General features: G+C 40.5%; 2 protein-coding genes and 1 long non-coding RNA gene across 5 annotated transcripts in view; 1 reads left to right on the top strand and 2 right to left on the bottom strand.

The window, feature by feature from the left end:
• Window positions 1-660: 660 nt before the first annotated feature.
• KIF11 (kinesin family member 11) lies at window positions 661-18,505 on the bottom strand. Its single transcript, XM_066323817.1, has 22 exons — window positions 18,390-18,505; window positions 16,188-16,320; window positions 15,981-16,078; window positions 15,822-15,900; window positions 15,310-15,495; window positions 15,104-15,228; window positions 12,452-12,542; window positions 11,963-12,205; window positions 11,754-11,849; window positions 11,052-11,140; window positions 10,167-10,254; window positions 9,207-9,395; window positions 7,828-8,035; window positions 7,407-7,579; window positions 6,997-7,119; window positions 5,824-5,982; window positions 5,303-5,442; window positions 4,387-4,666; window positions 3,058-3,280; window positions 2,675-2,829; window positions 2,244-2,360; window positions 661-1,564 (listed from the first exon to the last, which is right to left on the bottom strand). Exons 1-22 carry the CDS (start codon window positions 18,467-18,469, stop codon window positions 1,442-1,444), a joined length of 3,198 nt encoding a protein of 1,065 aa, XP_066179914.1. The 5' UTR covers window positions 18,470-18,505; the 3' UTR covers window positions 661-1,441.
• A 2,154-nt stretch (window positions 18,506-20,659) lies between these two features.
• Window positions 20,660-24,541, bottom strand: LOC136364157 (uncharacterized). Its single transcript, XR_010744109.1, has 2 exons — window positions 24,324-24,541; window positions 20,660-23,830 (listed from the first exon to the last, which is right to left on the bottom strand). It is a non-coding gene; the product is annotated as an uncharacterized lncRNA (long non-coding RNA).
• Window positions 24,542-25,270: 729 nt separating this feature from the next.
• The window catches only part of IDE (insulin degrading enzyme), a 53,760-nt gene continuing 51,679 nt past the window's right edge, over window positions 25,271-27,351 (top strand). The window contains exon 1 of one of the 3 annotated variants that reach the window (XM_066323816.1): window positions 25,271-25,397. Coding sequence is in view for 2 of the 3 variants with exons in the window: in XM_066323815.1 (XP_066179912.1) it covers window positions 25,587-25,699 (113 nt within the window). In the remaining variant the exon portion in view is untranslated. Of the gene's footprint in view, window positions 25,398-25,496; window positions 25,700-27,351 lie in introns of those variants that run through there. The other 2 variants (XM_066323815.1, XM_066323814.1) reach the window with 2 other exon arrangements.

The raw sequence follows: 27,351 nt of genomic DNA, 5'->3' as shown, positions 1-27,351 counted from the left end.
AAGACTCAGTGTATAAGGTAAGTACCAAGATGAGACTAAGTTGCCTCCCACTTAACCCAAGACACCCAAAACAAAGCTGTATTTGATCTTCTTAGGCATTTGAAAGGGAATCTGAAAGCAGGAGCTTTTCCTCCTGCTACTGAACTATCAGAAAGGAATTAGCTTTGCCCACTCACTGCTGTGAAAGAGCATAAATAATAAGAGGCAAGACAGGTGTTCAGACAGACAACTGATTAACAGACTCCCTCATGCTAGAGTTCAGAGAATCAGTGCAAGGGTGACTTCAAATGATGTCCTTCGGGCTCTAGCAAGACTCCAAAGAGTTGTCTGAATGGTGTCAAGGGTATAACCATTAATACTTGGTCAAAGACAAATTACAAGGATCACCTATTTGTAGAAACATCAATGCTAAGCCTTTCAACACAGAAAAGTGAACAATCTCCCAAATCATGTTTGGACAATTAGCTAAGAACAGTGCTTCAATGTAATTAAGGTTGATTTCCAGTGTCTCTCCCTATTCCCATCACAATCATATTCATCTACTTTGGCTTGTAGCAGCTCCAAGTTTTTTTCAAATTTCCAGGGGAGGAGCATGAAAGGAACAGCTGGTCAAATGCTCCTGTAGATTAGTGGAAACTGATTGTTATTACACAACACAGATGCAAGTTTACATGTTTTAATGTTAAGAACCCTAGATCTTAAAGAAATGCTGCCAGTTTATGATACAGAACCTGAAAGAAATCGTGTCCCAACCATCATGACACACCTGCAAGTTAAGATGAAGAACAGTGGGGTTCAAACAAAAAGCCCAAGACCCAGCAGTAAGATTTCACAGAATTAAGAGACACTGAAATAAAGCTACTGTCTTTTGTGAAACAAGGGAGAGAACCATCCTCTTCTGACAGCACAAGACTTATGAAAAAGCTGATGTTTTAGCTAACTTAAAATGTTTTAGCGAACTTAAACCTGGCACCATAAGAAAGTTCAATAAGTTTGTTTTACTCTGAGGTGCTTGTACATCTGTTTTCCATGTATTAATTTATTTGAAGTATCACAGTAAAAAGAGAGGAACTGGAATAAAAAGCAGGTATAAAACCATAACACTTATTTACAGCTAATTAATACATAAAATGGTAACTCATAATGCTGACAAAGCATATTTCCACATCCTTTCTGGTATTTAAGATTTACTGAGAAACAGAAAATTTATTACTTGACAACATACATATTTAACGTAACAGCACCATAATCTGCAGGGTTTTGTTTTTGGGGTTTTTTTTTTAACTTCACAAGCTGCAACATATAAAAATGGGACCAAGGCATGAGATTGAGCAGGGAAATCTATTGATTCAACTTTACATCACTACTGAGAACAACCAAAGAAAGTTATGGCTCAGTAAGAAAGAAGTATTCAAAAACAGGGATCTGCAGAGGATATATCTTAGTTCAGCAATCTTAAAGGATGCTTAGATTTCTGAAGAAACTCTTCTGTCATATCCTCCATTTTGTTCTCCACTGGAGCTGCAGATTTGTTCTCCTTACCCTTTTTGAGACTTCTTTTGTGCTGGGATTTAAAGAAAATACCCCATGTTAAGAGAATACAAAGAAATTAAAAGTTCTTGTTCACGTGAAATGCAGTACATAAGTGTTCTAAGAGAAAAAGTTGACATAATTCCTGAAAAAGGTTCCTAATATATTGCATTTACTGAAGAGACTGACTGTAGGATACAGAAGCTCAGCAGCTATTTTTAAAGAGTCCACAACAAGAAAATATATTCTCCCCAGCAAGAAAGCCCCTAGACTAATATACCAAGCAGTTTACACTGATACACTGGTAGAGCAAAAGGGTTAGAAGCAAGTAAATAAAAAAACCCCAACCCCATGAAGACTTAGAAGTGCCAATATTTATGTCAGGCCTCTAAGAAAACACTCCATGTACTTTCAACTCTTCCATTAACAAATGTCTAGCAAATTGTGCCAATTTTCTTTATGCAGGATTATTTGCTGAGGAGTTTTCAACTGTCTGGCCAGCTTTCAACTTTCTGTCCATGCAGAAATCTGCATTATTTTATCCACTATGAACTGCTATCAGAACCTGAAGTTAACAAAGCATTATTTACAGGATTTGAACAAGTGGTGAGACTACCTGAAAATATAAGTGACTTGAAACTACAGCACTGTTATGGAACAATAGTATTTCTTCTCTGGAATATACAGCTGTTTTATTTGTCTGTGGCAATTACCTGGAAAAAAGGAATGCCACCATTTGTGTGGCAGTATATATTTGTATCCAGTAAGTATTTGTCACTAGCAAGGCTTTCACTGGGTTCTTGCAACTCTCCTTCCTCTTCCAACAGGTCCTAAAACAGAAGGTTTTCAGAAAGATGTATTTAATGTCTGAATTTTCTCAATGAACGTATTAAGCACAATCAGATCTATAAAAGACATGGAATTTCCATGTTTGAAAGACAGGGATGAAACCTAAGTTATTAATATAATTGCTTATTTTTCAAGAGATTGTTTCTGCCAAAAGCTCAGCACGCTTGAGTCCAAGTGCACTGTAAAAGGCTACAACAGCCCTGGGGTTCCAGTCAATTCTCCACAAGGGCATAGAAAAAACCTCAAAGATGTGAAATCTTCATTCAAGAACCTTATTTACCATTTATATACATACCTGACCTGCATTATCCTCCACTTCCTTTACCACACTTCTTAGCACAGCATCAAGATTTGGTTGCTTTTGCCTTAATTGCTCCAGAAGTAGTTCCCGGGGCTCTGTTCTCACAAGTGTGACTGGATAGAAGTAGTCTTTTCTCTGTGGAGTTGTCCCTTTAATGAAGATTATACACTTTTCAGTGTTTGCTTTAATAGCAAATCCTCAATTGTACACCAACTCATTTACAGAAATCACGCTTTGCTCAGTCACCATTATTTGCATACAGCTTAAAAAAAGGTATAAGGCTGCCAGTTATATTATGTCACCATTAACTTTCCCTTAAGAATCCTGGAACTCAAACTGTTTTCTGTAAGCATTCTGTCCCCAGCCTGTTTCTATACCTGTTGGAATATCGACTTTGAGATCCTCTTGCAGGAAACCATTAACTTGAGTGAGTCCATGCTGTACTTCCTCCTGAAGTGCCAGCTTCTGCTCCACAAGTATCTCCTGATCCACCTTTACCTGATCCAGAAGGCCATTTAGCACATTCCCCTCAGCAGCCTTTTGTCTGCCAATGTGGTCAGTGATTTCAGCTACTGCTTTATTGCAGTTTTCTTCATTTTCCTGAAAATGAAACAAAAAAAAAAACTCAACTAAAAATACCAAGTTAACAGGAAAGGCAAGACTATGGCCTCTTTTCTAAGATGTGGTGCATGACTAGTGACATGACCTGAAACGAAACAACTAAGACCTCAAATTGAGAAGTTTCAGTGCCAGTTTTACACTCTCATTTTGAGAGCTATCTTCAGAAGAAAGTCAGTTTCTTAGAAAGTATGATCATTTTAGAAAGCTAGTCACAAGAATAAAGATGATGCCATCTGGCTCAGACTCCTCATGCATCTATGCACAAACCCTGCACAGAATTAGGATATTCAACTGAACACAAACATCCTACAAGCACTAGAACCTTTACACATTTTCAGGGGAAAAGGAAAATGTGTTTTCAGCCATTCCCATTGAAATGAAACTCCTGAAGTGTTCTGCGGGTACAGCAGATACAGAGATGTCTTGAGACCACAAAAGCTTTTGGTTTAGAGTTGGACTTGATCCTTGGAGATCCCTTCCAACTCAGAATATTCTGTGTGAAGGAAGTTTTTTGTTGAGTTTTTCCTTCTCAAAATTCGCAAAATACTGGATTTACCTATTACAACAATAAAACAAGGGTGGGATGTAAAATTTGTGATGAAATTAAAATAAAACCCAAAAATGTGAGAAACTCTTATCTAAGAGGCCAGAACTTGTATATACTTAAAAGGAATCTCCCATATTGATTCAATCTGACCAAAAAGGTAATCTGCATCCTCCAGGAAATAGCCTGCATCTGATCACTGTGCATCTGCCAAAGACAGTACTGTAGATAAAGCTTTAGAATTAGAGATAAACACTATCAAGATGATATAAAATGCTCAGATTACAAGTTAGCTGTATTGCATTAGTCGTGAAACCAGTTTTTGATGTTATGGGCACTTGATGTTCAAAGTCTCCTTCTTAATTTAGGCTTTTGATTTCCTCTAATTACATCTTCTTAAGCTCAGTAGCATGAGTCTGCTATCAAAAAACCCCCACAGTTTTGTTTTGACTATAACCAAGAACTTTTTTCTCCCCTCTACAAGTTCTGCAATAAAGTTTGTCTTAGGATATTGCATCAGACTACAAATGACTATAGGTACCTTTTGTAAATACTGAAATTGCTGTTTCTCATCCTTGAAAGACAATAGCTGCTGATTAGTAAAGTTGACCATCTGAACAGTTGTAAATTCACCCCATGCACTACTATCCTGAGACACTTTTTTGAGATTGTTGAGAAGATGTTGACAGTGGTCATTGGATTCTTCCAGCATTGTCTTGTTTTCAGCATTTATGCTCCTGAGCTCTTGAGAGAAATTATCCAGAGATGCAACAAATTTGCTGTGATTGGAATTTGTACTGCTGACTAGGTCAGTAGTTTTCCTGCAACAATATATTTGTAAGAGTTCAGAGATTTTGCAAGGTAGATTTTAACACAGTATACTTTTAGAAATATGAGACAAAAGCCAGTGAAATAGCACAGTTCTATCAAACCAGTTAATTATAATACTGTTTTCTACTTAGTAAATTCACAGCACTTGCAGCAGAAGATTTGCTAAAAAAGAAAAAAAAACCCACCAACCAAAAAACCCAAAAGAGAACCAAGGGACCCTAACCACAAACTAGAAGTAACTTCAGCATAAACATCAGTTATTCAGTCTGCTATTGAATGAAACATATTGCCACAGATATATTATTATGCTTCAAGTTAAACCTTTATAATATGGAGTTTTGATGTCCAGACCCTGAGGGACACTCCTCAGCATATTGCTCCCAAAATGATCCTTTCTTATTGCAACATGCTCAGGAGACAGGTTCAAGGGCAAGCTTTTTAGAATTACTGTTTACTCTGGGGAAAGGCCAACTATTATCTACACTCTGTGGCAGAACCCAGCTCTAACACACAGGCCATGCCCAGCAGGCTTTATAAGCACATAAATATGAAGAACATCCAATTTTTAAGTTCTCTTATATAGTTTATCTTAAGTAAGTGTACAACAAAAAGAATCCGCTCCTTACAGGTGAACACTTTCTTGCATAGCAGTGACGGTGGTCTTCAGGCTTCCATTTTTTGTAAGTACATCAGTTAAGTTCTTTTGAGTCTCCTGAGCAAACAGGTCAAGCTGGCTTTGCAGTAAAGACATCAATTGGGCTGCACTCTATCAAGAAAATTACCACAAGTTCCACTGTTACTCTGCACTGTTTACATCTTAAAGGGTACTTGAATGCCTGAATTATAACTGCTGAGTTTTGCAATTCTAAAGCAGAAGGTACAATTTTTGTGTAATGAAGATACAGACATTTTGCTTTTGGAGACATAGATAAATGCAAGTATACTGGATATACTCACAGCAAGAGAAAATTTTTGCTACATAAACTACTTAAAGCAGCTTAACAAAAGCTGAATAGAATTAGGATCAACTTACTGTCCTCCTAACGTTTTTTCTGAAGCAAGTATAATGGTTTACTACCATATAAGAGTTTAAATCAAAGCAAACAATCACACTTGGCATTAGGATGTTTTCCTGCTCTAAGGATACCTTTCTATGTGCCAGCCTCATCATCTCCACTTCTTCTTTTAAATTGTCACAATTATGCTGGAGCTGAGCAAAGCCACCGGCTGTTTCCTCCTGTATTTTTTTCAGAGTGAGAAAAAGATCTCCAAAGAAGGTATCCATTTCCTTTTTATGGCCCTCCATCTTAAAAATAAAAAAAAAAGTTTTACTTATTTACTTAGTTAGATTTTTATATCTTTATTTAAGAAACCAATACTTTCCTTAGCATAACTGACACAGAAACAAACTCTGCCCCAAGGAAATTGTCAAAAGGCATTAATGAAGTACTGTGCATACAAGGCAGAAAGTAACACTTCAAATCTGAAGTTTGAGGCTGGAACTTAGTGTGGAGGCTATTCCAAACACAAAATTTGACATGAAAGGTAAACAAAATAGAAAAGTAGACAAGGAACAGCAAGAGCTTGTGGGCTATGGACTACTTGCTGTTTAAGTCTGAAAACCAATAAAAAGCTTCCAGACTAGGGGAATTGATTTCTCACGAGCTGTAATTGACAGGAAGGGAAAATGTTTCAGTAAGTGACACGGGTCACCAGAAATAAAGAATTGTTTTTGACAAAATAGGGAAATAAAAATAAAAAGAAGAATTAAAGTGTTCTTCTGCAGTAGGCTGCAGTTCTACACAAGTATCATGAGATAGACTAGAATTATAATTTGAAGCAAAGAACTTCAGTAAGTGCAGTATTGTTCGTACTTATGGTTGTTAACAAAATAAAGCTTCACATTTCCCAGGAATCAAAGGGACTATAGAAAAAGTTTGGTAGAAAAGCAGAAAAATTTTGGAGTGGTAAGACTTGCCTAAGTTGACTTTTTCTTCAGATTTCTAAAATACAGGGGGAGAGTATATTAAATGTATCATCAAATAATTGATACATAAAGATTTAAGCATCTGTGTTTTGCCATTCTACTGTGGCACTTAGGCAAGCAGCTGCGCCAATATAGAGAACAAGCAAATTTACCACACTCAAGGGAAAAAAAACTGTGAAAGAAAGTTAGAAGATAGAACTCGTTGGACAAGATAAGGGGGAAAAGGCTGGATGAGAAGTGGAAACACTGCCATACTGCAGAAAAACAACCAACATACTATGTGTAAATTAAAAATAATAGAAGAGCACAAGGCAAAGATGTTATGGGCATTACCTGCTCAGCCACAGCAGAATATTTCTTCATGTTACTCTGGAACTGACAGTTTAACCCCAAGACAAATTCCACCATTGGTGTCAAGCTATTTACTGCTCTTTCTAATCCAGTTTCATGCTCCTCCTAGGAAGAGAAGAAAAAAAAAAATAACATGGCTGTTCCTTCATCTACATTTGTAAGAAGCTACTGTGTACATATGCACATATGCATGTGCTCTATTATGGCAGTATATGCTATACAGTACATTACAGCTTGTGAGGGTGACATGGGAGGGGAAGTTGGGGGGGGACAATCATGGTGGTGAAGCAGATACAGGTAAAGAGCATCAGAAAAAAATTCTATACATTTAGAGAATCCCTTATGATCAAAACCAGGTTCATATTTAAGTAAGAGTATGCAAATGTACTAACAATTAATCTCAGCAGCTCTGCTTTACAGTTGAGTGAGAGATTCTCATGCTGTGTTATTTTTTCAGATATGTGAGAAACTTTAGTAGACACCACTTCTTTAAGAGAGGCAAAAGATGCTGATACAACTGATGCAAGAACATCTGCTGTAGAAGAACTGGCAGACAGGAGGTCACCTACAAAAGAAATCCAGAGTTACAAATTTCCTTTAAGTTCCCCTGTAAGACAGAGACTCTTTTTATTACTCATCACCTTATTGCCCCTTACAGAAAGGCTGTGGATCATTCCAAACACATTATTATTGGTGCAACTGTAATCATTATGTTGCTTAAATAAAGCCACCTCTTTCCTAAAGCAGATACATTTTAGGAAGTGGTCATTGAGATTACTACAGGATGACTACTAATAGAGATACTACACTTACCTATAAAATTTGTGTAAGATGTCAACATCTGTTGCTGCTTCAAACTGTTTTCAGTAATTGAATCTTGTATTTTACTGAACAAAGCATTCATTTGTCCTGCAAATGTATTTTGGATGACAGCATTGTGCTGATCAACAGCGTTCTTACGGTCCAGTTTCGCATGGAGCCCAGATACATCTCTTGTAGTTTCTTCAACTGTACTTAGCAACTATAATTTTAAAAGTTATTTCAGTAAGTCTTTAAACAAGAAGTCAATCACATGCCATATAACGAAAAGCAACCACAGTTCTGAGTTAAAGAAGTTCTCTCTGAGAAGACAGTTATTTCCCTTTACATCAGCAAATTACAACTGTTCTGGATCCTGGTATGTCATTTGTGCTTTTAGATCATGGGAAAAAGTTACCAACTAAAGACCATTTGTTCTGGCGTTAAAATCAAAGCATTAATAAATTACTCTCTCAGTATTTAAGGAATAAAGGCATAATTTATCCCAGAACAGTAACTGAAAAATAGCTGAGTATTTTAACTTTTTTTCTGAACAATCTGACAGTAAATATATTCTTTAATATAGTACTCAAGCAAGATGTTTCTAGTACTAGTCCTGTGATAAATAATTTAGAATTCATATAAATAGGGGAATCCTGGTTTGTAGCGAGCAAAAGTAATTTCTGTACCTATTTGTCTCAAGCACTCCATAACCCACACATAAAAACCAGGCATTCCCTCCTAAACTTACAGGAATCTAAATAGAAAGAAATTGTCATTCTGTCTGAAGATACAAGTTTCATCACTTTGCAGTTTAAATAGCAGAACACTCTCTCACACCTACCTCAAGTTTGTTTTGATGACTATGAGTAATCTACAAACACATGAAAGCCATACCCTAAAATACAGAGGGGACGGGACAACATTATTCAAAGCTTTTTGCTATTTTTCTACCCCAGTTCATAGAATAGTTTGGGTTGGAAGGGACATTAAAGACCATTTAGTTCCAAGTCTCCTACCATGGGCAAGGACATGTTCCACTAGACCAGGTCTTTCAGGTGTGCATAATTTACTGTTCTGCAGGACCAACTATAAGATTTTGAAAGAAAACTACTTATTTTGCAAAAAACCTCATGATAATAGATCCTGCAAAGCACTAGAACTCCCATGACAATCTGGCATAAGGGAAAGTTCGTTGTAGATCAACCAGAGTGTTTAGCAACTGTCAATACTACCACAGAGAAAGTCCTGCAATCTAATCCTAGTTTTCCATCTTAAATTCAGGTCTCGTCTCATTCACATAATGCTTTAGCAACAATTGGTTTCCTTGAACAGCCCATGAAACTCCCAAACGTAGGAAGCTGCTTTACAGTAGATACAAGAACTGTGACAACCTTGCTAGCTGTGCCATGAAGTTTTTGTTCAGTATTTTCCAAAACTGAAACCACATATTCTTCTTCAGCCAGTTGAACCTTGGTTTCTTGTAGATCTTTTTGTGTTTCTTCCAGTTCTTTCTCCTTGATTTGCAAATCTGTTTTACACTGTTCAAGTTCACTTTTACTGACTCTGAATAGTTCATTGACCTAAATAGGAAGACAATTATTAAAAAGGCAACACTACTTTTTATAAATCTGACAGTCTCATTTCACATCTCTCAAATTACGTGACAATGACAGAAGGCAAACTGTCATCTAGCAATGTAATTTCAGCTGTGAGACTCAGCTCTTAAAGCCTAAACTACAGGTTTGTATAGCCTTTGTAATCACTGAAAATATCAAGCCAACACCATTCTCACTGTAATCATCACTTGATTCCCCTCTCAAAATACAAGGCTAAACTACTGTTATAGCACAAGGAAAAGAATCCCACTGAGCAAATATAACCAGATGGACTGAAAAGAGTCAGTAAAGCTGATAATACAGAGGAGTTACATATACCAGCAAATTAATATCTACATTTCTCTTAAACAAGGAGCTCAAATTTTCATGCAACTTGTTAAAAGGAAGGTCATGACCTCTCTCCACTCATTCTTTGCTCCTAAGCAGACACCTGTCAACTGAGTTGATACCATTTTACCAGCAGATTTTTTTGCTGAAAATTCAGCAAAGCAAATTATAGTAGTAGACATAAAAACAGCTTTAAAAATAAGTATTGCAACCCGAAACTTCAAATACATTATTTCAAATTCCTAACTTCAAGGACTAGGAAGCTTCCATTCTTAACTAATTGGGGAACTTTAAGAACAACAACAACAACAACAAATATTCTGAGTGTTCTTCCCTCCTTTTGAAAAGAGGACTTAATTTCTTCCAATTTTTGGCAGATTTAAGCCACAGTTGAAAAACATCACTCACCCTTTTCACTTCTTCCTCCATGGCACTGATTTTGTCAATATACTCTGTAATTTGTTCTTCCTGAACCGTCAGCTTTCCATTAAGGGCTCTCAAGTAAGGATTAAAATAAACAAACAAATTACTAAAGTAAGAGGGTATTTTAATATTTTATGCTGCATTTTCAGTAATTTTGAAAAATAAGTATTGCTAAATTATATATGAATAGCAGGTAATTTTCACTTAAGGCAGAAAAGATTTAAGACAATTTTCTATTGTAAACCTTCTGTGCAACTAGCCCTATCAAAAGCAAAGTTGAAGCTTACTGTCTAGTATTAGCTTCCACTGGAAAAAAAAAAAAGTTGCATGTGTAAATCTGCATGCTACCTAATGCCCATGGTAAGTTCCACACTTACATAAATTTCTCAGTGTAAGCCTAGTAGATTTTCTCTCTATAATAATTGTTCTAACTTTTTCGTTTTCTGATGTTTACATTTTGTACTGGAGCTTTCCTACGCATTGTAATATAAACAAAGAGTAATGTTTTGTAAATCATGTATTCCTTCCAGAGGGAAGAACAAATTGATGAACTTCTAAGTTGACCAGTGGGGTCAAAGAGGTGTCAACCTCGTCCTTCAATCCCTGATCAAACTCCAAAGACTATTATTAAAGTCAGAATCCAAAAATAAACTTCTTTCTTGGCTGCCCTGACACTGTGTAAGTGTCCTTCTTTTCCTGTCTGTCTGGCAGCAAATAGGAGACTTAACTGCTTGGTCAACTTTTTCTTTCAAAATTAATTATCTTCAACTTCCTGGATTAAAAATAGATCTGAAAGTATTTCTGTATAAGGATAGACACCAGTATCTAAGATTTGTTGCCAGTTACTTTATAGAATTTTTTCAGACATACTCATAGTTTTCAACAGAAATATAGACTCCATTTTTCTCTCGAGCAGCAGCAAGGTCTCGCTTCAGACGCTCAATCTCTTCAGTGTATTCCTGCATAAAGAAGCAATCACACAAACCTGAAATTTTCTGTTTCGGTTTCAATATCCAGCTTAACAGATACTTTACAATGGTAGTGCTCTACAGAAGTTTTGCATAAGCACAAGAGCAAAGCACTTCACCTCTGTTCTAGGTTCAGTATAGCATCATTTAAATTCGTATCACTGCATATATATTGGCTATACGTAGTGTTGAAACCTTCCATTTGAAGGTCATACTTGGCTGCATTTAGCAGCTCACAATGGGAAAAACAGCTTCCTTTACACTGTCTTCTCACTTGTACTTACTGACAAGCTCTCTTTAATGCAGGTGTCTTCTAGGGAAAGTGCAAAATTGCAAAAATGTAATACCCACAGTCACAGCTAGTAGCAATAGCCCTCTGTTCAACTTTTGTTGTACCAACAGTCCCAATATCTGCAAGGACCATTGCTATATCAGTGCAGCTCTAGTTTAAAAGCATTAGCTCAGTAATTAAAATCACTTCAGAAAAGCACTGCTACTAGTTACAGCTTCTCCCATACTCATAACTCCCGCACAGCAAAGACTACATCAACAAAACATCATGCCTAACCTGTAATTTAATCTTTTAAATTATATTTCTAGTTACCTTAATAAGAGCTTTTTTTGTTAGCTTCTGATTAACTTCAGGCTTGTTCATGATGTTCTTTGCTCTATGGGCATATTCCAGTGTACTCAATGTTTCCTGTGAAAAACAGATGTAACACTCGGTCAAGCTGAGGAATTAACTCATGTTTCTGTACCATTAACAAAGTATATTATTTATTTTAGGAATAGGTTTTCTGACTTGAAATTTACCTCAAGATTTACAGATGCAGGCGAAATTGTGGCGATTATTGATGTTTTTGTTCGTCCTCCAAGAGAGTCTTGAAGGATCCTTGTGAGTTTAGATTCCCTGTATGGAATGTGAGGGGCTCTTTCCACTAGAGCAGTAATAACTCTTCCTAGTGTCAGCAGAGATTGGTTGATATTTCCAGCTTCACGAGCTCTTTTGTCAACAGCCCCAGACCGACCAATGTTTTCACTTCCTGCAAGATCGACCTGAAAGGCAGGTTATGCTTCTGTCTCAATCACCCTGAAGAATGCCTGCCCCAAAGTCTTGCAGAACACATAAAAGAGCTTACTAGTTTTTCAGGAGACACTGAGGTGATAAGCAGGACTGATATTTTTCAGAGTGACAAACATACACTTTATGAAAACACTAATTTTTCCCCTTTTCAGGAAAAAACTCTCAACTCTAGTATATGGCTAAAAATTCTATTAATGACACTTAGTTCAAATACTTACCAAGTTTAGTTTTCCAATTTTAACAAGTTCTTCTCCATCCACTGTTGTCTCTTTCATATGGATGGTAATTGAAAACACAGAGTGGGAACGGCTGCAAAAGAAACCAGTTTCAGATGTTCCATTAAAGCCAAATATCTAGTTGTTAAATGACTGCTGCAAGTTCTGTGGTCTTTATAGAGAATACATTTAGCCCGTGAACTCCAAATTACATTTTCAATATACAAAGTTATTCTGCTAAGTATAATTTTGTGTGTGTACATATGAATTTAAAACCAGTGATGAAACAACTGGTTGTCATTTGACTCTTTCAATCCTATAAATTTTATCCTATTTCAAGGAAAAGCAATGGAAATGCCTTGGTTTTGCTTACATTTGTGTATTTTCAACTCACAAGCATCTCATGAAAACTGACTTGCAGATTTTTTCAGTTCTTAAGCTATTCACAGAACTTGAGATTAAAGAACATAACCTTCCTTATGCAGGCTAATAAAGCCCAGCAACTAGCTGAATCCAATACTAAAAATTTAGAATTTCAATTAATTTTTCAATCAAAAATAGTAATACAGTTTAAGATCATAGAATCATGGAATGGTTTCATCTAGCTCCAACCCCCTTATCATGGGCAAGGACACCTTCCACTAGACCAGGCTGCTCAAAGCCCCATTCCAACATGGCCGTGGATACTTCTAGGAATGGAGCATTCACAATTTCTCTGGACAACATGCTGCAGTGTTTCACCACTCTCATAATAAAGATGATTTTAGGTTTAATTTATGCCTTTAATAAGTTTTTACTACTGGAAGCTGACATATATAGAAAGCCATAGATATCAAATTATACCAGTTGGACTTTACATAAAACACTTCAGGCACAATAAATTCTCAAAATTCCCTGTAATCTCAGACAAAATGAGTTGTGCTCCAATCAGTGGTAGAAAATACCCATTTCCTTCCACCAGTAGACAGACACGCTCAGTATATCTTGAAATTAAAATACAGTACAGGCAGGGTACATTCTTTACAACACTGGATCACTGCTTGTTCACAGTGATACAGATATCACATCTGCAGTTCAGGAATGTGAAGGCAGTAATAAAAAGAATGTCCAACAGGCACTGTGTCCAGGTGCCTCTACTTCCTTCTATGACCTGCAGCCACATGAAGCAGCCCTTATTGCTACCCAATCTTAACCCAAACTTCCACAACCTAGTTTTGAGATTTTACAGAAGCCAGATTTTGAAATGAGAGTCTTGTGTTGATCTGTAAAAAGCAGATCTCAGCAGTATTTTGAAATTCCAACTTCAGTAACAAATCCTAATGTATCATTTTCTACTGCTGCTGCCGAGAGGAAAGGACACTCAACCCTTACATCAAGTTTATTTAGTAAATGGAACTGGCCAAAACACCCAACCATCTAGAATAGCCAGAATAAAGACGATCCCCCCCTAATACAGGTCTATCAACTAAACATCTTCCAAAATTGAAAGGAATCTTCTTTTAGAAGATGTACAGTATTTACTGCAAGAAGTATTTATCTAATGCTAGTACATGCAATGTATTTCACTTATGTAGCTGTCAGATTTAGGTCTTCTGTTTTCACAGGCATAGAAAGCTTTGAAAAAGTTGATGTCATAACTTTGAGTTAAACTTCAATATTCCAGATGTCTAATTAAGAACATTACAATACTTTTATCTCAGCTAGAGTTAGGCGGAATCCCAGGGCTACTGTTCCAAATAGACACTGCAGAATTATAAAGGATATATTAATTACAAAGCAGGCAAATGCAAAACAAGAGAAGTTTAGGTTAAAAACAATGCAGGGAGAAATAGCTTGTCCCTTTTTAACTTGAGAAGCATTCAGATTTTATGGTGCTTTGTACTTTTTTGGGGGGGGGAGGGGGCGGGAGGGGAGGGAGGGTGGACTTAGTTTTCTTCACAGTGGCTGGTATGGGGCTGTGTTTTGGATTTGTGCTGCACACAGGGTTGATAATACAGAGATATTGTCATCAGGGCTTTGCATGCTGTGACGCTGGCAAGGAGGTTAAAACTGCATGGGAAGTTGGGAGGAGACACAGCCAGGACAGGTGAGCCCAAATTACCAAAGGGATATTCCAAAGCAAATGGCATCAGGCTTAGTATCTAAAATGGGAGGAAGAAGAGGGGAAAGGGGAGGGGACATTTGGAATGATGGCATTTGCCTCCCCAAGTCACGGATAGAGATAATGGGGCCCTGCTCTCATGCAGATGGATTAACCATGAGAAGCAGTGAATTCATTTCTTGCTTTACTTGTGCGCACAGCTTTTGCTGTCCCTATTAAACTGTCTTTATGTCAACCCATGACTTTTCCAGCTTTTACACTTCCAGTTCTCTCCCCAAATCCTGCAGGTGTGGGGGTGAGCGAGTGGCTGGGTAGGCGTGGCTGCTGGCTGGGGTTAAACCACGATACTCCTTCATACACCTATTGCAATCATCCCACAGCACATGATAAGGAATAAATTGTAACTCCGGCTCCCTAACCCACATTTGACACTGTCTGCACTGTGATAGACAATCTCAAGATGATGTCATGTTTGCACTAGCTTCTTACCTCTTCAGTAAGATTTTATTTAAGAAAGAACAAAACAAGGTTTCTGAAACAGGGAAGATTTGTACCTGGAATATGCGTTCATGTAAGTAGCTGCAGTTGTTCTTTTGGCTGCACCCCTTTCCAGGATTTGGTAAACTTGATTTTTGTTGTGTACAGTTACTTCTTCCAAGCCTTTAATAATTACACCCCTCTGTCAGAAAGTAATGCATGCTTATTATATGTCTCTCAACAATCCTGAAAGCCTCAAGGTAACAAATTTTGTAGCACTAACCTTGTTTCGAGGATCATCAAACATCTGCAGTCTTTCTCCAACATCAGGAGTAGGATTCAGAAGATCAAAAAGCTCCTCATTATAGATTTCCAGAAGAGAGACTTTCACTGAAAATTCAGTACCATTTTCTGTGAGTTTTTCAAATATTTGATGTAATGTACGGGGTATGATACCTGCTAGTGGATCCTATAAATTAAAAAGACATATTTAATTTATAAATGTACTAAAAGAGATTTGGAGCTAGGGGATAGAGTTTCAACTAAACAGTCTGACTAGATATAAACAAGAAAAAAGATAACCTTCCATATAAAGTCACCAAGAGTTGAATGCAATACATAAAAGATGTAAAGTTGTCCTTTTCATACAAATGAGTGAGATTATTTGTTAATCTACAAACATTTAAGGGAAGTCAGCTTCAGAACTTGAAAGGCATTTGGGTTTCTTTAGCCTTCTGCAGTTTCTAACTTTGAGCTACAGTACAGACAAGAGAAATCTCAGGAGTGAAAATATACCTCTTCCCAAGTATATTCTTCATTGGGTGACCGTTCCCCTTCCATTGTGAAGGTCTTACCAGTACCAGTTTGGCCATAACTGTAAGAATAAAAATTAAAATGTAAACAAGAAACTAAAATTAAAAAAAATTTCCTAATAATAATTATTGGCTCACTTACGCAAACACTGTACAGTTGTAGCCCATAATAACTTCATCCAAAATGGGACACACAACACTCCGGTATACATCAATCTGCTTTGCCTGAGCTCCAAAAACCTATTGACACAAAGACAACACATCCCATTTACCCATACAATAATGTACAACATCACATTAAGCACTAGCTTGTTTCTACAAGTCCCCAACCTGGTAAACAGTTACCAACCATATCAAATGTGTAAGTCTTTCTTGATGACTTGTCTGTCACTCCTCCGGTGCGGACACTGACTTCCTTTCTTGCTTGATCACAGTCCACGACAGCGTAGGAGCTGACTTTGAGTTCTGAGGCATTAAAAGGCCTAAAAGGACAGGAGTCAGGAATAGCAGATTGAAATCATTACTAACAAGAACACAGATGAAGTGGTAATATCACTGGGCAAAAAGAACAAAGTTTTTAACTTTATCTGTTTAAGGAAAAAATTCCACAATTCAGCAGTTTACAGATCCTGTTTCTCCTTTCATCCACTGTGAGACAACTCAGGCATCTCCAGCTTTTTTTTTGTTACCTACATATTTTTAACAAGCCTATAACTACTTTCAAGATCATATAGATGTGCACACAATTAACAGGCATCAGAACATGTTCAATTACAGGGGGGTAGAAGATGAAACATGACAAATTCCCTAAATAAGAGCTTAAAAAAAAAATTTATACACGCAAGTAATTGCAACAGTGAATCAAATGCTGATGACACAACACTCTAAAGGACCAAAAATACCAACAGACCCTATTAATTGTAGGACAGTAAGCAGCAATACCAGAACCTTTATCATACTGATGCACCTGAATAGTATTCAGTAAGACAGAACATCAGATCTGGAGACAGAAAGTCCCCGTTAAAGTCAGTCATAGTAAAAAGATTTAATAGAGGGACAATAAAATTTTTGAACTTTATGGTGAGCACCTTGTTTCACCACTGAGTGCATTCAGACTTGGTGCACACCATTTTCCTTAAAGGGACATTTGCCACTATTTCTCCTGAAATGCATGGAAATCCCCTAAAAAGCACAAAATCCTCTTTTGTAGGATTTAGTAGTGCCAAATAGGAATCATATTTAGTAGTGCTACGGCACTGAATGTCCGTACTACCTATATAGTCAACCTGAGCAGTCAGCTTGAAAACATAACTTCTACAATCTTGTACTCCTTAAAATACCTTGACACTAGAGACACTTCAGACACTCTTTAAATTATAATATTAAAGAAAGAAAACACCCCACAAAACACAAGAAAACCACAAGCATACGACACCTCAAGTTTCCTCAGCCTTGTGGCTAAGGTTTCTCCCTCAATACATCATTGAGGCTGAAGCGTCAGATCCTGAACACACCATGGAACACTTAGGTGCAAGATGGACTAATAACAACCGAAGATCACTAAAATCTTGTTCACAGGAGCAATTTACAGCTTCAGTTTCATGACTTTTAAAGGAACAGATCAACGAACACATTCTCCTGTGTAATCATGTAACACTGAACCAGTCCATGGCAGGAGGTGCAAGAGGAGCACCCCAATTTCTAAAGGTGTTTCAACCACTATATGTAATGCACTACCAGTATTACAGTCCTAACATACAGTGCTTTAAGATTATTTAAATAAGTAATTCCTTAAAGCCACCTCAGAATTACAAAGAGAACCTAATTTTATGATACACAAAATTTATCACTTCGTACCAAAAAGTAAATTAATCCTATCAACCTAGACATTTTTACTTCAGCGATAGAACCCCATCCCATTGCTTGTCGCCTGGAAAGTCTGCATCAACGAAGTTATGCGACAGATACACCATAGCAGACATAGCAACAGTTACGTAGTTAAAGCTCGGCAACTTCCCACCGCAGCTCACAGAAGGGCAAAATTCACCCTGGGTTTTTGTGTCTCGGATATCATACTAATTCTACGTAGCTCTCCTTGAGCTTTCTACACAGCTTCATACTGGGTGTGCGCTGAATCAAGTTCGGAAACTGCAGCTTTTTACCCTTTTAAGCTATAACAAACCGTTCCCAGGAGCCTTACTTCTGCAGAAGCGCCACTTCCCCGCGGGGCACACGGGGCCGCCTCACCCGCACACCGGCGCCCGGGACAGGGGCCCCCAGCGCGGGGCCGAGGCCGCTCAGGGCTACGGGCGGCTCTCGGGCAGCGCTCCCCCTGGGCAAACACAGAGATCCCCGGAACAGCTATCGGCAGCCGCACACAGCGGCCAGGCAGAGCCACAGCTGCACAGTGCCCGTCACACGGCAACCGCCTCAGCCCGCCAGCCCCGCGGGCGGGGAACGTCTGGGCCCGAGTCCCGGAGACAGGACGTCCCCGGGGCTTGCCCGCGGACCGGCCCCCAACGCTCGCCCAGAGAAGGGCCGCCGCACGTACCTGCACCGCACCACCACTTGGATGTTCTTGCCCTTCTCCTCCTTCTTGGTGCCGCCGCCCAGGGAGCCGAAGGAAGCCATGGCGGGACGGGGACAGACGAGCCGAAGCACAGCCGCGCGGCCGCCACCGCCGCTTTGAACCGCGCACCGCCCGGCCCGGCCAATCAGCGGCGGCCGCGGGGCACCACGGGACGGCATTTCAAATCCTGGGGGCGGCGCGCGCCGGGAGTGGCAGTGCCGCCCCGCCCCGCCGCCGGTAGCGTGAGGCGGGTGTGCTGGACCGGCCCGCGCTCCCCCGCCCCGCGGCTGCCCGTCCCGCCGCACCGCGAAGCGTACTTGCCCTACGGCTCGTCTGTGCCGCCAGTACCGCGAGGGGCCAGCAGGACAATGTCTGGCTTCTGCGGCTGCTGCTGACACCTGCGGGTCTGAGGGCAGCCAGACTCCTCGCCCTGCTATCAGTCTTCAACCGTCACGTCGTCCATATAACGCTTTCTCACGGGTCGAGCTCTCCGGCCATCCGTTCTTCTGTCCCCCTAGCTCTCTAGCTAGCCCACCATTTCTTTAAACACCACAACAAATAAACACACCTCGTCAATGCCTTGTGGAAGTGAAACGTTACTTGCCCTGTTTGAAACAAGGAACGGGTTTCTATTTACGCAGCGGGGCACAGTGCTCACCATCCCCAACGAGGCGCAGCTGTCCCCTCGGCCGGAGGTGCCCAGCGCAGATTGGCAGGCAGAGCCTTCCCCCAGCCGTGCACCTCTGGTCATGCCTGCAGAGCACTGCTCGACTCCCTCTGTGCCTTGTGCAAGCTTCAGCTCAGGCATCCAGCACAACCTATGTCAGTCTGAATTCCACACCTCACCTTCCACCTAGTATTGCCTTATCAAGTAGGGGGAAAATCCTATGTAAGAATGAAAATAAGTAGTTACAGGCTCAGGACAAAGCACCATTTAGTGCACCACATCCACCCTTTTACTTTGAAACTATATCATGTGAACCACTTTGCCAGTTAGGTTACCCTGGCTTCCTTGTGAGAGCTTCCTCTGAGGCACTATTAAATGCTCTGCTAGGTGGAGATCTATGACAAGATAACAGGCCTTGTGGGTAGAGGGGAGAAGCAGATGGTAGAGGAGATCAACTCGTCTGATGTGCTTTTTTTTGTTAAATCTGTACTGGCTCCTACAGATTATCATCTACCTGTTACAGCCTACCGTGCTACAGTGCTTTGCTCTTGTTTTGCGGCCTTCGCAATTTCTGAAATTTAGATTGCCCATCTATAATTTTGAAGGTCTCCATACACTTTCTCCCCCTAAAGTTAGCTGCTTTGAATGTTATTATAATTCTGTCCTCCATGAGTTTTTAAAGTTAGTAACACATGAATTCTAACCCATAAGGCTTGCAGTAATTTTCCTGACAGTGACATGAAGCAACATCCCTTTATGCTCCTCTACCATTTAGCTGAAGAGATAGAACAATGTCAGAGCCAATCAATCTTACATTAGGCACAAAGAACAAACAATAAACACTAATAATCACAATAACACATTTTGCTTCAGCTAAGTAAAGATTTAACCAAGCAGGAAAATAAATATAATCCATAGCAAACATACTGAGACCACTTTTATTATTTGCTTCCTTGTATTCCGTGTATGCTAACAGCAAAAGTCACTTGTACTGGCAATTGTGTAGTAGCTACTGCTAGACTGAAAAGTCAAATGCAGTTATGCAAATAATCTAAATATTTACCTTTTGCTCTATACTCCTTCATATGGATCACACAAAAGAAGGCAGCACCAGAATAACAAAATTCTTCCAACTTCTGCTTGTTTGTTCTTTCATAGTATGAAAGTCATATTTTTCCTCAAAATATAACACCCCTCACAGACACAGAAGGAATCATTCAAACCTGCATTGAAACAGTAAGAATTTATTTGATTTAACTGAAAGTTAAATTTGGCCAATAGCTACCTTTGCTATAGCTGTAGTAAGTGGAAAACATATTTCTAGTAATCGAGTTAGCTTCAAAAAGCATACAGTTTAATGGCTGCAAGTCTGTTTTACAAGGTCAGTTTATGGCATAGGCTGTACATTTTCTTAGACTAGGTAGAACCTAATGATAGTAATACACTATAAACACAAACTGAGCAACAGGGAGCCAGCATTTCACAAGCAATAAAAATAAATGTAAGAAAAAGGAAACAAGAATATTTAGGCCACAGTCTTAACAGTCGTTGGGAGAATGACCTTTAAGAAGACAGGTACTTGATCTGTGACAAATGTTTTATTTTGTTTAGAGAGACAAAACATTACAGAAAACTAAATTATATAATAATACACGCAACAGCAAATGTAACAGTTTCAGAAGATGGTATCAATCCCCAAGTATGAATCAAGAATTTTTAACTAAGGCTTGCAAACAAAAAGTCTTTGAATTACAAAGATATTCACAGACAAAACATCGTTTTCCTAAGGCCTGTATCAGATCACTTGGGGAATTGTAGGTATGGAGGCCTGAAAAGTAGTAAAGTTGTTTACACAGTACATGATTACTTACAAATAAAGAAAGGTTATATAAGATATAATAATGGAGAGATATAATTAATACAAATTAAAAGGTTGGGTGAGACTTCTTCAAGGCTTAGTAACACCTGATTGCCAAGATGCTACACGATGTATCAACTATATTGAGCATGTGGAGAGTTTAATAATTAATACTACCAGTGACACAGTAAAAAAATTGCTGATTAATTTTATATTCACATGAAAGGGGAAATCACCTGCACCTCAGATAAACATAATGCAAATTCTAGCCTTTGAACAGCCTGACCAGTTGGCCAGTAATATTCTAAAGTCTGTTCTCCACATACAGTAGGGTAAACAACAAGGACATACACACACAGAGTACTGGTATATTCTCAGCTGAGGACAGGGCTCTCTTTCAGTCAAGGTAAAAACATAGCTATGTCACTGTCAAAAGAAAAGAGAAAATACAATAAAATAACTACCTTCTTGTTAAAAATTAAGGACTCAATGCATATAACAGGATTAAAACCAGAACTGATTTCAACTAACCAGGAAAATACACAGAATAAAAGAGTTCTTTTTTTTAGGCATGTGTGCCAGATCACTGTCCAACATAGATGATAGCACTTTTACATCTTTTTACAGTCACTGTAATAAAAAAATAGTGGTAACATAGGGGCATGTATGCATTTGTGTGATTAGCTCAGAGTTAAGCAAGTCATTTTCCACACAGTTACCTATTTTCAGTTAAGACGTGCAGCTGGATGACATCCTTCAGGTAACAAGAAAAGAAACAATGAATAGGAGAACTGGAAACACACAGCCTTGACAGCACTGACTGAAGTCAACAGGAAGTCTCTTTCACCTCACAATCTTTTAACTTAATTATTTTATTAATTTAATTTTATTCATCCAGTATTTTTATACCGGGAACAGCCAATAGACAATTCTTTTTTCATATATGTCTTGTCATGAAATTGCTACTATTTATTTTGGAGTGGAAATAACAATCATAAGTTATGCCTTTTTTTTCCAGCCCAAGGCCAGTTTGCTACAAAGGTCTATTATACACAATTACAATTTGAATTTAGTCCAAAATTTTATCTATGTGGAAAAGACATACTTCCATTAGAAGCCTAACAAGACAGTACTTAAGAGTTTCACACTTTTGTTTCTCAGCTTTCAGGCTAAGATAAAATACTGTTTTATTCTAAATTATTTTCAACCTACCTAATTTGAAGATCATTTTCCCTCACTGTACATTTATGTCACATATCCTGAAGAGGGATCTCTACGCTGCTACTTCACAAGGTTTTTTTATGGGAGTATTTGAATAATTTCCAAATTTACTCTAAGTTATACTTAGGCTCATTTGGTCTTTTAGGCAACACCTATTTTTCTACTAGGGCAGATGAAGAGGGCAGGACCAAAAGCGCCAATTGTCTGTGAGCAATTAAAGTTTCATGGGGAAGAAATCTTAGTTGCAGGACCAGACTGAGAAAGGAGTTTCACAAGTCCTTTTTATTTTGCTGAGAGTGTCCTATCAAAAAGATCTTTAAAACATGGAAAATATATCCAAAACACTGTATGACTGTAATTTTGGCTAGTATAAATGGACATAGAGAGGGGCCAGAGTATAAGAACATAACCTGATTTGAATAAACACCAGTGTGTTCTGGTTTTGGTTGAAATAGAGTTAATTTCTTCTCAGTGGCTGGCACAATGCTGTGTTGTGGATTCAACGTAAGAATAATGTTGGTAACACACTTACATCTTGGTTGTTCCCAAGTTGTGTTTATCCTGCAACAAGGACTTTCCTGTATCTCATTCTCTGCCAGTGAGGAGGTGCAGGGGAAAAAAAAAGCTGGGAGGGAGCATAGCCAGGACAGGTGACTTGAACTGGCCAAAGAGATATTCCACACTGAAAAATGTCATTCCCAGAATATAAACCAGGGATTTATATAACCAGAAGGGCCTGATTGGGCCTGGGGGCAGGGTCTGGCATTGGTTAGCAGGTGGTGAGCATTTGTATTGTGCATCACTTACCTTTTTATAATCATTACTATAACTATTTACTATTACTATTATAATTTACTTTGTTTCAGTTACTGTTCTTGTTTCAACCGTCAAGTTCTACTTTTGATTCTCCTCCCCATTACACCGGGATGGGCGGAGGGCAGGAAATAGCTGCCTGATCCTTACTTGCCAGCTGGGGTTAAACCAGGACACACCAGTGACTTTGAACAGCCGCTAAATAAGCTTACAATGGATAAAATAGGTGTAAAGTACAGTAGGCGTGACCTCTAGTGCATACCTCTGCTGCAATAACTATGTTAGATGCACGAGGAGGTGTGATCTTTCATCACACCACAGAAACGGAAGTGCTTGTTTTAGATTCTTTTTAGCAGACCACCAGAGTCTTGCTGGCACAGTCTACCCTGCTTCCCCAGGATTGCCCCTGTATGTACTAAGCAAGATTTATAGGAAAAGGCAGGATTTATTAGAGCAGCTAAATATAGATCAAGCCAGCATTAGCTAAATATATACTACATCAGGCTAACAAACTCAGTGTTGGGACCCAAGAAGAGAGTAAATTGCCTGAAACAGTATAATTCCATAGCATTCACCCCTACATGACAACTGTATTAACACCAAAGGCAGAAGTATTTCTACTGTACATTCAATTTAACAGAACGACTCCAATTCACAACCTCTTAATCCCCCAGCTGCTCCTGAAGGGGAGGAGACAGATTGTGAAGGGGCACTAAACTCAGCAGTCCTTCTGTCAGACACCATGGGATGAGCCTCTCTGACGCACCGGCAATAGCGGCAGGGTGGAATTCAGATTTAACAGCTCACCATTTATCCTGTCCTCTTTCTGTCCAGCTTGGTCTTCACTTTTACATGCACTAGGAACTGGAAAAAACCCAGACTGCCTCAAACTAGAATCCCATGAGGACATTTTCACAGGAGTTAACATACTGTGTTAAAATTAGGCACCCACACATTTCTAAATCCAAACAGTTGATTGAGGTGAAAACTACCAAATGCCTTGCTCCAACCAGGATGAGTTAACTTGAGTTCCATGTCTAAACTGAGGCCAGAAGTGTGGGTGTACTTGATGTAGGCACAAATGTTTTAAACTGAGAGCTCAGGTAGGGGTAAGAGCATCTCTATAGCAGCACAGACCTCCCTGGAAACAAGCAGACAAACATCTACCCAAATTCCCTGACAGATTTTCTTGATTCTCTGTTGATTCTGCTGACCATATGAAGCAGTATGTTGCCACACCTTAACAGTAATTTTAACCAAAGCTGACTAAAATTTAAAGTTACTTCTGATACCTCTTCAATTCCATCTTTGAGTACAGAAATAACATTAGGTAACTCATCTTACAACGTCTTTCTACCTTTTTATGACAGAAGGGTTCTGTGAATTTCCACCTGTGAGATATCCCATCATTTACAAAAGGCAAGCACTCAGGAAGCTAAAATCAGGCATTAAATGTAGCACACTGTTTTTGTCTCACCTTTTTCCCCTTCCTAACTCTGAAAGATAAGACACAGAAAAATAAATACACATGAAGAAAGTGTACTATCAGACCTTCAAACAGTGGAGGTTTTTTGGGCTTTTTTTTTTTTTTTTGGGGGGGGGGTGACTTGATTGGTTTTTGTGGGGTTTTTTTAGTTTAGTGGGGGTTCTTTGTGTTTGATTTGGTTTCTGTTGTTGTTGTGTGGTTTGGTTTTTTTTTTTTTTTTTTTTTTTTTTTTTTTTTTTTTTTTCTTTTTAAATTTGGGAGTTTGCTTTTTCCTAGAAAGGAATTAAATCAACCAGCTACATCCACACGACTTTCCCATAAGAAAATCTACCAAGGGAAAAAAAAATCTCCCTAGAACCCCAAATCTACGGTTTTTAAGCAGAAGTTCAACCTTAACCAGCATTTACAGCTGGTGAACGCATCCTGCGAGGCGAGCGCGGTGGTCCGGGGCGGCGGGGCCGCAGAGCTCCGCGGCAGGTGAGCGGCGGCAGCGGGCGGTAAAGGGGAGCGCCCGAAGGACGGAGAGCTGCCGCAGAGTGACCTCTCCCTGGGGGACGGAGGATTTTGACACCCGAAATCTCTGCCTCCCAGGACGGCACTGCACCCACCGTGCTCAAATTACGAGGGGTCTAATTACCTTTTGTCTTGGCAAACGCCGCCGGGGACGCGGAGCGCGGCCACCAGGAAGCGGGCGGGCCACGACGCGGTCCCTCCGCGGGTGCAGCCCGGGGCCGCCCCGCCGCCCTTCGCGCCGCAGCCCCGGCCGCCTCCGCCGGGCGCGGCCCCCCCGCCGCGGCGAGTGTCGCCCCGGCTCCCCGCCCAGCCACCCACCCCCTCCACCGCCTCCGCCTCCTCCCAGAGGCCCCCGGCCCCCTCCCCAGCCGCAGCCGTAGCCGCAGCCCCGGCCCTCCCGGCGGCAGAGGCGGCAGCTCCCGGCACCCCCAGGTACGGGTCCCGCCAGGCCCGGGCGCGGAGGGCGGACGGGACCCCGCGGGCGCCGGGAGGGATTGGCCGGGCGGCGGGGGGAGGCGGGCGGAGAACATGGCGCCGGGGAGCGGCGCGTGCTGAGGCGAGCGCAGCCGGGCCGGGCGGCGGCGGGGAAAGGCCGGTGCTGGCGGCGGGGCCGCCAGGGATATGCGGCAGCGGCTGTTCCCTGTGCTGAGCCGGGCTCTGCCGGGCTGGACGAGCCCCTGGGCCGCCCCGGCCTCGCGCTCTTTTCCTCAGGGCCGGCGGCGCAGCTCTCTCGGGTACGGCGCGAGTGCGGCGGGGCCGGGGCAGGGCCGCGGGTCTCGGGGCCGTGTGACCCGGGGCCGTGAGGCCGGAGGGCCCCCGCGGGGTTGTGTAAGAGGCGGCGGCGGGGCCGGGCGGGGGCACCTTGTGAGTCCAGGGGAATGCCCGCCCTGCCCCGAGCGCGGCGGGGAGCGGGGGAGCTCGGGCCGCGGAGCGGGGCTGGCGCCGGAGCCTTCCGGGGAGGCGGTGGGCGAGATGGGGGTGGCGGGGCCGTGTCTGCCGAGAAGGCCTGAGTCCTGCCTTGAGTCCTGCCTTGAGTCCTGCCTTGAGTCCTGCCTTGAGTCCTGCCTTGAGTCCTGCCTTGTGTCCTGCCTTGTGTCCTGCCTTGTGTCCTGCCTCGAGTCCTGCTCTCCCGCCCGGGAGAGTCCGGGCTGACGTGCTCCGGTGTTTGCAGCTGCACCTCCTTTGACAAAGCAGGCTTGGTCATCAGCCGTGTGGCTTTCGTTGCCCGGGGGCTTGCTTTATTCTTCTCCTTCCCTCTCAAAAACCTCCGTGAATTGTCGTGTTACTTAACTTGCCATGCCTTCTTAAGGTATGATAATGAAAAAAAAAAAAAAGAAAAAAGTTTAAAATCTTTGAAAAGGGACTGCTGTCGGTTACCCAGACTTGGTGGGAGTGGCCTCTTCAGTTTCTGCCGAGTTATCTGGCACTGGCATTGTGCGGGGTTAGTTATTGCGTGTTTGTGTTACCAGTGTCACCAGCTCCATTGGAGAGAGCGCAACTAACTTCGATCAAGGGAGGAGCGGGCGGGAGGTTTAGCAGAGCTCACTTTGAGAGGCAATTTAAACTGCGTAACAACTCGGCAAAGTTTGTCCGGGAAGGGAGGTGGGGTAAGGGACAAAGGCTAAGTTGTTTTCTTTCTTTCATTAACACTGTATCTGTTACCTTAGTAGCCAAACCTATTTTTAGTACTGCACAACTTAGAGACGTCAAAAGTAGCATCTTTCCCGGGAAAAAAAGTGAGTTATGATGACTCATACTGTCGGCGCTCGTGTATCAAAATTCGGATGCGCTGTTACTGATCATTATTGCTATTTATGCTTCAGAATTGTAAAGGTAATCCACAATGTATGTTCGGAACCAATACTTTTCTCAGGCTGTAGTTTCTCCTGCTAGGTTACTCCTCTTTATGCATGTGAATATATGCAGTATTTGGACTTAACGTATGTGAGTAGGCCTGTTGTGTTTTCATACTGCCTACAACCATGATTTAATCATCCATTTGATTTTAATTGTGAATTAGGATTTACATAAATGGTAATGAAATGAGAGCAGACGTGATAATTTTTTAAAGATGTGAAAATTTAAGAATCTTTTTTCATTTATATGTTCTCTCTTTCCATCTCTGTATTTTGTTCATGCTTGAATTTTTTCTTTTCATAACGTTTTTAACCTTCATCTCTATGTCAAGTAGCAAGATAATTTCTCAGTTACAACTTACCTGCTTTTCATCTGATGTACAGCATTAAAATTGTCTATTCTGATTGGGAATTCTATGTTTGCCTGCTTTTTTTGCTCGCTTTCTCCTTTCTGTCTTCAGTGTAAGGCTGTGGTTTAATCTCTTGGATGAAACGGTGCCTTTGAGAATTGGTTGAAGTGTCAAGTATGT

This window comes from Sylvia atricapilla, chromosome 8 (assembly GCF_009819655.1).
Source record: "Sylvia atricapilla isolate bSylAtr1 chromosome 8, bSylAtr1.pri, whole genome shotgun sequence".
In the NCBI taxonomy this organism is placed as follows: domain Eukaryota; kingdom Metazoa; phylum Chordata; class Aves; order Passeriformes; family Sylviidae; genus Sylvia; species Sylvia atricapilla.
The sequence above is the reverse complement of the archived record's forward strand: the minus strand, read 5'-3'. Positions and strand labels throughout refer to the sequence as shown.